The sequence below is a fragment of the Sinocyclocheilus anshuiensis genome, unplaced genomic scaffold (genome assembly GCF_001515605.1).
Source record: "Sinocyclocheilus anshuiensis isolate Anshui unplaced genomic scaffold, SAMN03320099.WGS_v1.1 scaffold1074, whole genome shotgun sequence".
Lineage (NCBI taxonomy): Eukaryota > Metazoa > Chordata > Actinopteri > Cypriniformes > Cyprinidae > Sinocyclocheilus > Sinocyclocheilus anshuiensis.
The window spans coordinates 257,372-271,527 of record NW_015539894.1 but is presented as its reverse complement, the minus strand read 5'-3'; the positions used below and the strand labels follow the sequence as shown (position 1 = coordinate 271,527).

The window sequence follows — 14,156 nt, the reverse complement described above, 5'->3', positions numbered from 1 at the left end:
ACATTAGTCACATTTAAATCTAGACTCAAAACTCATCTGTTTAGCTGTGCATTTATTGAATGAGCACTGTGCAACGTCCGAACTGATTGCAGTATATTTTATGTATAATCATTTTCTATTCTTAACTGTTTTAAATTCATTTTAAACCTCTTAAGTCCATTTTTTTTATTATTTTCAAAGTTTTTAAATTCCTTGTTTTATTGTTATTATTATTTTCTTTTCTTTTATGTAAAACACTTTGAATTACCATTGTGTATGAAATGTACTATATAAACAAACATGCCTTGCCTTGCCAGAGAGGGCTCCAGTCCCCGAGTGTAGCACAGAAAGGGCTCCAGTTCCCATGTCGAGCCCAAGGAGGGCTCCAGTCCCCGAGTTTAGCCAGAGAGGGCTCCAGTCCCCGAGATTAGCCAGAGAGGGCTCCAGTCCCCGAGCTTAGCCAGAGAGGGCTCCAGTCCCCGAGTTTAGCCAGAGAGGGTTCCAGTCCCCGAGTTTAGCCAGAGAGGGCTCCAGTCCCCGAGTTTAGCCAGAGAAGGTTCCAGTCCCCGAGTGTAGCGCAGAAAGGGCTCCAGTTCCCATGTCGAGCCCAAGGAGGGCTCCAGTCCCCAAGTCAAGCCCAGGGGTCAAGGCCATGGAAGCCGTCCTGCCATGGCCTCCTGAGTTCCCTACTCCGCCATGGCCTTCTGAACTGTCTGCTCCGCCATGGCCTCCTGAACCGTCTGATCCGCCATGGCCTTCTGAGCTGCCTGTTCCCCCATGGCCTTCTGAACTGTATGCTCCGCCATGGTCTCCTAGTCTGCCTGCTCCGGCATGGCTTCTTAATCTGCCTGATCCACCATGGCTCCCCGAGCTGCCTGCTCCGCCATGGCTCCCCTGAGCTCCCTGTGACGCCATGGCACCATGGACTGCCTGATCTGCCCTGGAGGTATTCCCCGTGTCCCAGTCCTGCACCAGCCTCCAGTGCGCACACCCTGTAATGTCAGACTCTGTTCTGTGTCTGTTTTCTTCCCCCACGTGCTCCAGATTATGTTTATTTCCTTATTTGGTCTTCCTGTTCCTGTCCTGATTGTGTTATCATTTGTTCCAGGTGTTCCCAGTTCTGTTCCATTGTTCCCAGGTGTGTTCCATTAGTTTCAGTGTATTTAAAGTGTTTTCTGCCCCTCGTAAATCCCCGTGTCCTACGTGTGATTCCTGTGGTGTCAATGTCAATAAAGACTGTGTATCCTGATTCTCCAGCATTCTCCTTGTTCCTTGTTCCTCGCTCCTCACCGTAGGTGCACCGTGACACATGCATTATTGATGAAACAAATAAATGTTTAGTTTTACAGTTTAACGATCCTTTTATTGTGTTTCCTGTCTTCTAAAAAATACAGTGATGAAACCCTAATTATGTGTTAAACATGTTTCCAGCGTGTTTGATTTTGTTACACTTTCTGATAGGGATGTAACGATTCAACGCGAGCTGGTTGAAAATCGATACAAATATGTTACGAATCAAATTGGTTGAGATGTTAATCGAATCGCTATACATTTTGGGGTGGGAGTTTATATGAATGTATCTCTGAGGGGAACTGGCTGTCTTTAGAAAAGTTTAGCAGATATTTTCTTTACATCTCGTCTCTGTATAATCCATACTACAGTAGTATTCATAAGCGCTGCACTGCTTTGTTTACAGAGGTAACTAAGGAAACGCTATATCTGCTGTTCCATGAGCGCCTCCTGCTTCATGCAGATATTTTATGTAGTATAGTTTCACAAAACTAAAGTCAGAGCATTCTGTTTAGCGTTCTAATCTTTCAAATTGTACAATCTAATTTAGATTTTACAAACTGCTCATGCTGCATGTATTCAGCATCTTTGTTTGGATTTTGATTCAAATGCAGTGGTCTTGGTGCAGTTAAACTGGTGTTGACTTGTTTTTGTTTCATTTCACCCTAGACCTGATGTCACTGAAAGAGGAGAGTCAAGGACTGAATGAAATGGAAGAGAAAGATCAGAATGAGAAACGCCATGATTTAATGACTGGGGAAAAATTTTTTACTTACTCGCCAACTCAAAAAACAGAAACCAGAAGCCTTGAATTCCAGATGAGTGTTCACACTGGAGAGAAGCCTTATGTCTGCCAACAGTTTGGAAAGAGTTTCATTCAAAAAGACAGCCTTAAAGCCCACATGAAAATTCACAGTGGAAAGAAGCCTTACACCTGCAAACAGTGTGGGAAGAGTTTCTCACTAAAAGGAAACCTTAACAGTCACATGAGAATCCATGCTGGAGAGAAGTCGTTCATCTGTTCTCAGTGTGGAAAGAGTTTTAAACAGAAAAAGTACCTTAATGCCCACTTGACAATTCACACTGGAGAGAAGCCTCACACCTGCAAACTGTGCGGGAAGAGCTTCACGCGAAAAGAAAATCTTACAATTCACATGAGAATTCACACTGGAGAGAAGCCTTACATTTGTCAACAGTGTGGGAAGAGCTTTACACAAAAAGAAAATCTTAAAATTCACATTGCACTAATCACAAGCTCACCTGAAACCAATCACACACAGCTGCTACCAATAACACACACTATATAAATCACACCACCATTCAACACCGAGTATTGTTTAGCGTGTATCCCTGCTATAGCTGATAGCTACCTTACGGAGCCTGCTTTAAGTTTCCTAGTCTTAGCTTAGTCTTGCCTTGTCTGTGTTTTCTCGTGTTCTGATCATTGCCTGTGTACTTTGGATTACCTCTCTCGTCTTGCCCTGTTCGGATATTGTTTGCCCCTGCCTGGACCTTTGCTTTGTACCTGGATTATCCCTCTAGTCTCGCCCTGTTGGATTATGTTCGCCGTCGACTGACACTTGCTTGTTTACCTGATTGCTCTTGCCTTGTCTTCTTTCTGAATCAACAAACAGTGACTTATACTTAATGAACTGCAAATTCCATATCAACAGTGTTGTGCAAGTTACTTCCAAACTGTAATACATTATAGATTACTTGTTACTGTTATTTAAAAGTAATTCCTTACCATACAATATTACTGTCTCAGAATTGTAATGCGTTACATGACTCCTGTATTACTTTTGAGTTACTTTCACCAAAATAACTACAGAAGTAGAACTTAAAGGCACAATGTGTAATTTTCGCCGCTGGAGGGCGCATATTCAAAAGAAACAAAGGCGTAGTTAGATGACGCCGTGAGTGAGTGTGGAATCATGGGCGCTTCCGTGTCACTAGTTAAAATTGCTTATTTCTCTGGATTTAAACATTCTTCGAAACATTTCGGAATTATTTAGTTTTAAAGTAGTAATTTAAAGCTTTCTATAGCTATATTTAGCAAGTCTGTGAGGCAAGTATTCGCTGAGTTTTGGTTCATCGTTGTGAAGCGCTCCTGGCCGAAATTGCAGAAAGCGCATCCTGTATGTATCCTTTATTTAATAAAAGCACAACGTTTTGTTGATATTGTGAGTGCACACAAATAAAAGTAGACCCTTTACAGTTCCGAGTGATATATTACTCTTACCTTTATGAGCAAAAATGATGGCGCCGGCGCCTCCATGTCCTGTAAAGCATGCTTTAGCTCTCCGCACAATTAGATATGCGTCGAATAGCACATTTATATAGGTTAAACATTTAAACTAACATTGTGATATGCTTGAACTGTTTTATATCTATAGATTTTATTCTAGGCAAGTCGTGATGATTTGAGAAGGTTAAATTTATCAAACATAGGCTATGATCAACTCCCTGTCTGCGCTGGCTGCTTGGTCGTTACTTTAAAAAACATAAACTTACATTTATCGAACAAAAAAATGCTCCAAACATTTTTATAAGTTAACATAATAAAAAAACTAAATGAAATATAATCACTTTGACATTACATACAAAATTGAACTATTTTAAAGGTCACATATTGTACACCTTTCTGGAGTTTTATTTTAGGTTTTGATGTCCTTAAGAATATATATTTGCGGTATAAGTACCAAAAACCATCTCAATATATTTTCACAGCTCCTCTCTCAGGAGCTCTGCTGAGAACAGGTCGATTTTGGCCTGTCTAATTAATATTCATGAGTCTCTCTTCTGAATTGGCCTGCCAACCACAGGTAACCAGGGTCAGCCGACGTCACGGCGCTAGCTGGAGGCAGCAAAACAAAGGAGAAACTGGAGGCGGCCCATTCAAACCAGCGCAGATTCGGCTACATAAGGAGCTTAAAATATCATCTTGTTGTGATGTTGGGTGCCAGAATCGATGTAATACAGCCTCAAATTAGAAATTTAATCGCATATCTGCTGCCACTGCCAGACACAAAACCGACGACAGCTGTGGTTAAACGCGATAAAACGAGCAGACTGGACAGAAACTATCGTCAAAAATGCTTGCGTTTGTAGCGCACACTTCTTATCAGAAAAGGTTCAATAAAGTATTGTTTTATGTTGTTATGGGTGCGTGAGTGGGTTTTCTTTTGAGGTTGATTGTTGATCCTCACAGCTGAAAAACACACACAACACCATTCTTATTCTGTTACGTGACTTTCCTTCTCCTAGACTTGATATGGGAACGTAACAGAATTTGGGGGCTCGTCCGGGATTTGAAGCCGGAACCTCTCGCATTCGAAGCAAGAATCATTCCCCTAGATCAGTGTTTCCCAACCGGGGTGCCGCGGCACCCTGGGGTGCCGTCTGTCGAGAGCAGGGGTGCCATGTAAAAAATCCTTTTTTAATATTTTTAAATTGCTAAAATGTTCAATAGAGCATCTATTATATAATATCCATTTCTAATGTCACCAATAACGCCACAAGTTTGTTAAAATTTCCAAAGGGTGCCGCGACTAAAAAAAGGTTGGGAAACACTGCCCTAGATCATATACTGGGTAATTGAGTCAACCCACAACTCAATCCAGCTTGTTCTACTATGCAGTACCTCCACAGTCAAAAAGTGTGGTTATGCAAAAGATCTGCGACCTCTTCATTGGAGTCATTGGAGCAACTGTTATAAACTAGGAAAAACTGTGAGGGGTACAGCATTATTTGCTGCTCCTGCAGGATTCCCGGAGAGTTTCTCTGGTGAAAAGTTCTGCAGATTCTGTTCTGGTCTCTTTTAATTCAGAGACAAAGACTCCCATGAGGCAGGGAAGAAAAGCACTCTTGCTCCGCACAGTGGTGTACAATGTTTTGTTAACTTTGTGGCTTATTATTCTGAGTTGTTTCGGCAGTGGTGACACACAGCCCTCTCACATGCCTAATATATTGTTTAACAGATCGACTGCTTATGCCGCTCAGAAATATTTTACATATCTTTATCAGAAGGTTTGTGCATGTCATCCTGCAGGGATGACCATTAATTTCGGTCTGGGGCCATCAGTGTGGGTTGACCCGGGGAAGGTCCGTGATGCCAGATTGTTCAGGAATTCATCCTTGTCTGAGAGGGGTTAGAATGATGCACTCTTCCCTAATATCACAGAGCGTTTTGCAGGAGTAGATGTGCCAGTGGTGATTTTGGAGGCTGCAGAATGTCTACTACTGCCATGCTTGATGAAACCACTCCCTGAAAACCAACAGACAACCACTTTTTTATTGTTAGCATGAACTATAATTATTTATATGATGCTGCCAATAAATTCATATTGTTCAATGTATTGCATTTTTTTGTTTTTTTTTTGGTTAACACAAACCATTTTTCATGTGATGGTGACAAGAAACTAATATGGATCTTTTTCACATTTCCGGGTTTCTTGTCATGGTTGGGTAAACTTGTAAAGCAGTGAATGGGAGACTACCACAAATATATTTTTTTCATTCCCATTTGCTCAAATAGCAAAAGAAAATCTCAATGATAGTGTTTTCACAATTTAAAAAAAATGGAAAAAAAAATAGAGAAACTGATAACAGCAGTCAGTAGAGAGAGAACGATGTCAAATTTACCATCACTCCCACAGACGCTGTATTAGAAACTCCTTCACAGCAGTGTTAACTAGTTTTTTTGTAATTTCATGCATAATACAAAGTATAGTGTTATAAATGTACATACATTTATTTTTTTAATTGAAAATATGATCAATTTTGGAAGGTTTACGATGCTGATGATCATTGTAATAAATTTTTTGGTTCATTTGAACTATTTTTTATGTGATGTCGGCAGTAAATTCATATTGTTCTTTCCAAGAACAGTGTGGGCCACATTTGTTTATAACAGACAAAACATCAGCTAATGCCCAAAATATGCTTTATTTAATGCAAAATCGTAAATCACTTCCAATGGTAAAAACTTAGCACTTCACAGAACACAACCACTAAAGAAGAAACGTAAAAAAAAACGCATGTGTTCACACACAAAGTGAAATACACAGGTCACATAAGTGTAACTGTGTCAACAAGTCCAGTCGCAAGTCATTTTATTCGTGACTTAAGCACGACTCAAGTCACCAGTCGTAGACTCGAGTTTCCATCTCTGCCTGGTACTACGCATTTATTAGGCCCCACAACTATTTGCACTGAATTGTAAAAATAAATAAATGAAATAATAATTATGTAATATTGACCGTATGCAAACAAAGAACTAGGCCTTTAAAGGTTGTGATAGAGTTATGTAGGTTCATCAGGCTGATCAAGGTAGGTAGGTGGTGTCTCCACACAGGCCAGGAGTGACCAAGTCATGTAGTGCTGGGGTCAAAGATGGGGTCATTTGACCAACATGGTTTGCTATGTTTTATGTTTCCAGTTCAGTTCAGTTTTAAACCTCTTCAAGAAGAAAAAAGCCTCACAGCCAGATTTTATCTTTTTTTTATGGTTTTGAAAACATTTTTAAATATCTGTATTACTGGTTAATGTTATGACAAACTAAAAAGATTGGTCTACAAAATAAATCAAATGGGCTCAAATTAACTTTTTTTCCTGCAGTGGAAGAGCTGTGCGAATGAAAAGAAACCAATATATTTTTGAGTTTGAAGGAGAATACTAGCATAACTAGATCTTTAGATTATTGGTTGCAAAACTGTGCAGTGAATGTGGCTTGGCAGCTTGGGAGAACTTAACCATTTTCAGTCAGTTTTGTTAAAAAATATTTGGAAAACGTCAAATTAAGTTGTATTTTAAAGTCCAATTCTAGCTATTAACATACTATTAACTACGAGATTTTGCCTCCATAAACTCCTAATTACTGCTTCGTACAGTAGTTGTTAAGGTTAGGTATTGGGTAGGATTTGGGATGTAGAATATGGTCATGCAGAATTGGCTGCTTATTAATACTTATAAAGCATGTTAATAACAGGCATGCTAATAACAACCCGGTCTCATGAAAATGCGTATAAATAGTACGCCAAATAAAAACGAAAACTCGTGGTATTGATACGCAAAAATGGACTTTGGTGTGCATATGCTATGCGATGGGTAGGTTTAGGGTTGTGGGGTAGATGCATATCATATGACCGTGAAAACTGCGTATCATATGCACGCCAACAAATTTCGTATAATATGAACGCCAAAGTCCATTTTTGCGTATCAACACCACGAGTTTTTATTTTGATCAGTAGGTCCATAGTTCTATGAGTTCTACGCACTTGATTTAAGATGATTAGAGTTATTAGCTCTCTACTTGATTCTCAGTATATGTTCACCCACTGTAGAAACAAAGAATGATAGATTATAAAATACATTTTAAGATAAAAATACAAGATCGCCACGTGGCGAAAGTATGAAAATGTTATTATTGCATACTGCTGTATAATGCGCTACACTGTTTGTGCTTACCGTAAATAGATATTAGAGAACCTGCAGCTGGAACCAGCTTCCAGATGAGCCCCAACCGTAGCCGTGTTTACATACATTTACCAGTCTATTCTCTCACGAAAGATGAGTCAAATAATTCAGTACAGTATTCGTGTAACACCCCTGTGGACTGTTTGTTGTGGTTTCTTCCCCTTGTGTTGGTTTAGCCGTCTAATCATTAGTTAATTACCCTCATTGAGTTCACCTGTCTGCCCCTCGTTATCTGCCCTATAAGTTCCTGTCTCTTGTATTCTAGTGTTGTCGGTTATTGTGAATGTTACCCTGAGTGTGTGTGTCTCCTCTACCCGAATCTGCCTTGTTGTCGCTACATTAAATATCCTTATTTGGATCCTTGTCGTCCTCGTCATCCTGCCTGCCTCCACACACCTGGACCGTGACAATTCGCTATTTTATTCAGTTATATTGTGGCATTTAGCAGCAATATTTTGATTCTTATCAATAAATGAAAGTGAGCATCACCTCCATACAATCAAAAGAGACGGTCAGGTGTGAACACCGGAGTTCTTGCAAATCAGATTCTGCAGTGTGAAAGTTGCCTTAATTTCACACAGATACTCATTTTCTGGTGTGAACTCTTTTGCAAGTTTAAAGGTTTACTTTAACTGTTACACTGCTTAACTGTGTTACACTAGCCAGGTTTCCATCCAAGGATTTGTATTTTTTTTTTGCGAAAAAATGTTTAGCACTTCAAAATGTTTACCGATATAGCTTATGGAAATCTCATTTATCGATAAAATGTCTCAAGTGTCGACACAATATTTTTCCGTTTAACTTTAGCGTATAAATTCCATATGGATACTTCAAATGTAACAAAAATTTGTTTGGAAACACTTTTTGTCAAGAAAAGGGTCTTTAACGCAAACAAATGTGGTGTCACATGACAGAATTAGCCTATGTAGCAGTATAAGCCTCTGTAGTTCAAAGGCACATTAAATCTATCATATTCATATTATTAAATTGTATATAAAATTATTGTATTACTATGGTAAGAATAAGACGAGTTACCTCTCAAACATAGCCTGTTTTTTGTTTTGTTTTTCTTGATAAACATACATATCTTACTTGGATGTTCCTTTAAGTAACGTTGCAAGTTCAAATTGATTCATTTTGTTCTGAAGATGAAAAGGTCAAATTGCATTCTGTAATGTTATGTTATGTTTTGTCAACTTAAAATGTGAAGTAAGTGACAGCTTGAATAGCCCTCAAGTTAAATCCGGGAAAGTTATTCTAACGCAAATATTTGTGCTTCTCTTGTGTTCCAGTATCCACATAGGCTAAAACAACATGGGCTTGCCATAATTATCACACTGGACAGCACAGATTGTGCTACAGGCTATTCAAACTGAGCAGTGTGTTTATAGTCCCTTTTTATTTCTTTAATATTATGTTTTTCTCTGTTTGCAGAAGCGCTGCAGGTGCGTGATGTGACCGTGTGAATCCTCATGTTCTGTTGTTTATGCTGCTTTTTGCGCATGTAAAATTAATCCCTGGAAAACAAATATTTGTATTTTTAATAGGTCACAGCCACATATCCATTCTAATTTAACATAATCTTGTCGGTAAACGGTAAATAATCGTTAATCGAGCCGATTATGGTAACCGAGCGTCGGTTAGGAGAAAACTAAAATGAAAATTCATATTTTCACTACAGTCTAATAATAGTTAATCAGAAAAATTATAATAATACAGCTGCACGTTTATGAATATTGCTTGATCAAGTAGGCCTAACAAAACAGCACAAAAACTGAATGGAAACTATTATTGACATAAAACCCTCCCTATGTGTTAATCATTTTCCACACATATGAATGGCTTCTCTTCTGTGCAAATTCTCATGTGAATCTTAAGATTTCCTATTTGTGAGAAGCTCATCCCACACAGTTTGCAGGTGTACGGCTTCTCTCCAGTGTGAAGTCTCATGTGAGTGTTGTGGCTACTTTTATGACTGAAACTCTTTCCACACTGATGACATATAAAGCATTTCTCTTCTGAGTGATTCCTCATGCGGTTATTAAGGCTTATTTTACGTGTGAACCTCTTTCCACACTCATCACATTTGAACGGCTTCTCTCCAGCGTGGATGTTCAAGTGATACCTAAGGTTTACTTCTGTTGTGAAGCTCTTTCCACACTGATCACACGAGAACAGCTTCTCTCCAGTGTGACTGCGCATGTGGTAATTAAAGGTGTTTCTATGTGTGAAACTCTTTCCGCACTGAGTGCAAGTATAAGGTTTCTCTCCAGTGTGAATTCTCTTGTGGACTTCAAGGCTATGTTTGTGTATGAACTTTTTTCCACACTGTTGGCAGGTGAAAGATCTCTCTCCAATGGGAATATTTGTGTGGTAATTAAGGGTGTTTTTCTGTGTAAAACTCTTTCCACACTGTTGACAGATGTAAGGCTTCTCTCCCGTGTGAATTCTCATGTGGAATTTAAGGCTTAGCTTTTGAGTGAAACTTTTTCCACATTCTTGGCAGGTGAAAGAGTTTTCTCCAGTGTGAACTCTCATGTGATACTTAAGGGTTAGTTCTACAGTGAAGCTCTTTCCACACTCTTGGCAGGTGAACGGCTTCTCTCCAGTGTGAATGCTTATGTGTTTTTTAAGGTTTCCTTTTTGAGAGAAACTCTTTCCACAATCTTTGCAGGTGAAAGGCCTCTCTCCAGTGTGAACTCTCATGTGGACATCAAGGTTTTGTTTCTGATTGAAACTCTTTCCACACTGACGGCAGGTGAAATAACTCTTGGATTTGGTCTTATGGCCTCTTTTTTGTGAGAAAGTATTGTCAGTCTTTGTGGATTTTTCTCCAGTCATGAAATCATGATGTTTCTCATACTGTTTTTTCTCTTCCATTTCATTCTGTTCTTGACTCTCCTCTTTCAGCACCATCAGGTCTAAAGCGAAAAAATAAAGATAAATAGTTAAACACAGTTTAATGGCACAAAGCAACAGATATCCAAACCAACATCACCTGAAATGAAGATGGACAGTTTTTGTTTTATCCAGCTATATTTACTCATATAGCATCCAAGTGAAAGATATGTCAGGAAAAAAAAGATTAATTTAAGCTCCATCGTAGCACAGAAACTTTTCTTACTAAAGTTAAATATTTTATATGCTACCACTTGTATATGAAGGATATCTCATCAAACACAAGTATGGTGTGCCACAGGGCTCAGTATTAGGTCCTCTGTTTTTCTCCTTGTTTACGTTTCCCCTGAGGGACATAATCATTCAATTTCACAATTATGACCACAATACCCAGATTTATACACTACTCAAAAAATTGAGGGAACACCTAATCATCACAGTAAAACATTGAGTCAGTTAAATGTCAAGGATATCAATCTGTCCAGTTGGGAAGCATGGTAGGTGACAACAGGTGCACTGGAGAAGCAACAGCAAATCAACCCCCATGGCACATCCACACGTGCCGTCACAAGGAGGTTTGGTGTGTGTCGAGAGCATGCAAGAGATACCGGGAGACAGGCCATTACACTAGGAGAGCTGGACAGGGACGTAGAAGGGCAACAACCCAGCAGCAGGATGAATATTGGCTTGTGCAAACAGGAGGAGCACTACCGGAGCCCTCCAAAATGACCTCCAGAACGCTACTGCTGTGAATGTGAGGGTGGCATGAGGGCCCAACGTCCTCTGGTGAGACCTGTGCTCACAGCCCAGCACCGTGCAGCTCTATTGGCATGTGCCAGAGAACAGCAGAATTTGCATGTCTGCCATTTGCATGACCGGTTTGGCAGAGGATCTGTGATGGCCCGGGGATGAATGCTAGCTACACCTTACTGCTGTTAGTTACCGGAATTAAATCCTCAGAGCCGCTGTCAGAACTCACACTGGTGCAGTGGGCCGTGGGTTCCTCCTGGTGTATAACAATGCCCCGCCTCATGTGTTTTTCGATGAAGGCATTGATGCCACTGACTGGCCCTCATGTTTGGCCCTCCAAACACACTACTGACATTATGATTTGCTGTAGTTCGATCAATTTCATGTTTTTACTTAGATTTTAGGTATGATTTTGAATCCAGTCCTCAGTGGGTTGATGATTTTAGCTTCAATTGACCATTGTGGCATCATTTTGTTCTCAACGAATGACAATGTACACAAGTAATAATTTTAAACGTAAATATTTCATTCATAGAGATCCAATGTGTGATTTAGGTGTTCCCTTAATTTTTTGAGTAGTTTACTTCCTCACAATCTGACAAAACTTCACAACTCTCCAAGGTAACAGTATGTATTGTTATATAAAAGATGGCATGGTTAATAATTTTCTCCTATGAAATTCTGCCAAAACAGAGATATGAATTATTGGACCACAGACCTCCATACATAAGACTCTAGATCTCAGTGGATGCAATGTTATGTTGTTTTCTACAGTGAAGATCACAGGTGTTGCGTTTACAGCAATCTGTCTTATACGATAATCACATTGGCATTTTTTTTTGTCTTCTTCTGTTTGAAGTCTTCAAATGTCAGGTTGAAGTCAATAAGCTTGCAAGGATTTAAATGCTTATGATAACTAAGAAACAGGCTCACATCAGCCCAATTTGATCATTAGTACACTGATTGCTTGTTAGATTTCGTATCAATTCTGCTAATTACACACAGCTTTGAATGGCTTATAGCCATGAACCAAGTTTGTTTAATACTGTTTGAGTATGAATGCATTTTTTTTTTTCATTGATACAGCAAAAACTGTTAATCTACTTTTTGTGTTCCACATTTTTGTAATGTTTTATTGTCATGTTCAATAGTATTTTAAATGGGACAAGGTAAATCAGGAGTTAGATATGTAATAAAACTGCATTTCTAAATCAGTAAAACTGCATATATTGTCTTGAATAAAGTCTTATGATGCAAATTGTTATTTGTGGCCCTTTATATTTAATGTGGCTTAACTTGAGTACCCCTGAGCTATACTGCAAGACACACACTGATCACTGCCAGGATCATGGACTGCGAAGAGAATAAACTTTTTATGGCCACAGCATTTGCCAAATTCAAATGAAACGACAGACACTGCATCCCTGTGGACAAATGCATTGCGACATGACATCTAAAAAGGTTTTTGATAAACCTGTTCAATACACACTAAAGACATAGTAGAACTTACAGGTAAATATAACTTTCTGTAAAGCTGCTCTGGAACAATGTGGATTATGCAAAATGCTATACAGATAAATATGACTCGGCATCAAACAACTATGTTATTTGATGTGCCAAAAGATAAATCTGTCATTAAGCAAGCCTAGATAACTGGTATAACTGCATTACGATCATTTAGATCAGCCGTGCCCAAGCCTGTTCCTGTAAAAGTAATCTGCCAGTAGATAAAAGTACTTACTATTACTGTACACTAGAGTTGTGTGGGGTGTTTAAATCGAGGCCGCTAAAGGGCTCAGTGAACTTCCATGAGGGCCGCAATGAGGGCTGCATGATATATCAAAATAAAATCTATATTGCAATGTGGCTTAGTGTGACTGTCACATCACACAGGCTGTGATTTAAGCACAGTGCCAACCACTAATATTGGCACCCTTGGTAAATATGAGCAAAGGTGGCTGTGAAAATAAATCTGCATCATTTATCTTTTCGATCTTTCATTTAAAAAATTCACAAAATTTTAACCTATCATTGAAGTAAAACAATGGAAATTTTCGGGGGGGAAACTCACATTATGAAATAAATGTTTTTCTCCAATGCATGTTGGCCATAATTATTGGCACCCCTAGAAATTCTTATGAGCAAAATATCCCTGAAGTATAAACGGCTCGTTCTAACACGCCTCCACATATCTACGTCACTATGTGGGAAGATTTGCATAACACCGCCCAAATGTTCATGCAAAGAAAGAAGGCATAACTTTTATTCTTGCTGTAGTATTGTTGTTGCCACCGCCGCCATGTCGTGAAGACGCTGTGTGTTTCATTGTGAAAGCAAAACTACTTTGTTTGGCCTTCCAAAAGAGGACAATATCCGCTTCGTCATACCTGGAGCTGATCCGTGCTGGTCACTGAGGAAATACATCAACTTCGCGCTGTGGATCGAAGCGGAGTCCAGCCCGGGGTCGTCACATGTGGTTGCCGCAAGCCCACTGGCTGCTCCTTCGTCAAATCCGCCGACCACGCCGTTCTCAAGCCAGCCTCCGATCACTCTAGCCCGCCGTGTGTGATGCTGTGTGTTTCGAAACTACTTTGTTTGGGCTTCCAAAAGAGGACACAACTAGAAATCAGTGGTTAAGTTGTATTTACAACACTGTTCCAGAACACTTCAACCCAAATATTCAGATGTGTGCAGCACATTTTATGGAGGACCGTTTCCTGATCCTGGGAGAGTAGACTGCAATGCCGGCTGTTCTGACTCAA

The 14,156-nt window shown here is 39.5% G+C and overlaps 1 protein-coding gene across 1 annotated transcript; it reads right to left on the bottom strand.

Moving 5' to 3' along the window:
- Positions 1-2,165: 2,165 nt before the first annotated feature.
- Positions 2,166-10,662, bottom strand: LOC107685882 (gastrula zinc finger protein XlCGF8.2DB-like). Its single transcript, XM_016482615.1, has 2 exons — positions 9,723-10,662; positions 2,166-2,292 (listed from the first exon to the last, which is right to left on the bottom strand). Exons 1-2 carry the CDS (start codon positions 10,660-10,662, stop codon positions 2,252-2,254), a joined length of 981 nt encoding a protein of 326 aa, XP_016338101.1. The 3' UTR covers positions 2,166-2,251.
- Between the last annotated feature and the right edge of the window lie 3,494 nt (positions 10,663-14,156).

Bases quoted from the DNA above. Each gene is read 5' to 3' on its own strand.
- LOC107685882 (XM_016482615.1), bottom strand. From the start codon at position 10,662: ATGGTGCTGAAAGAGGAGAGTCAAGAACAGAATGAAATGGAAGAGAAA. The intron at 2,293-9,722 runs GTCATAAAAGTA...TTCCACACTGAG, and splicing joins TCAGTGTGGAAAGAGTTTCA to AACAGATGAACGACTTCTCT.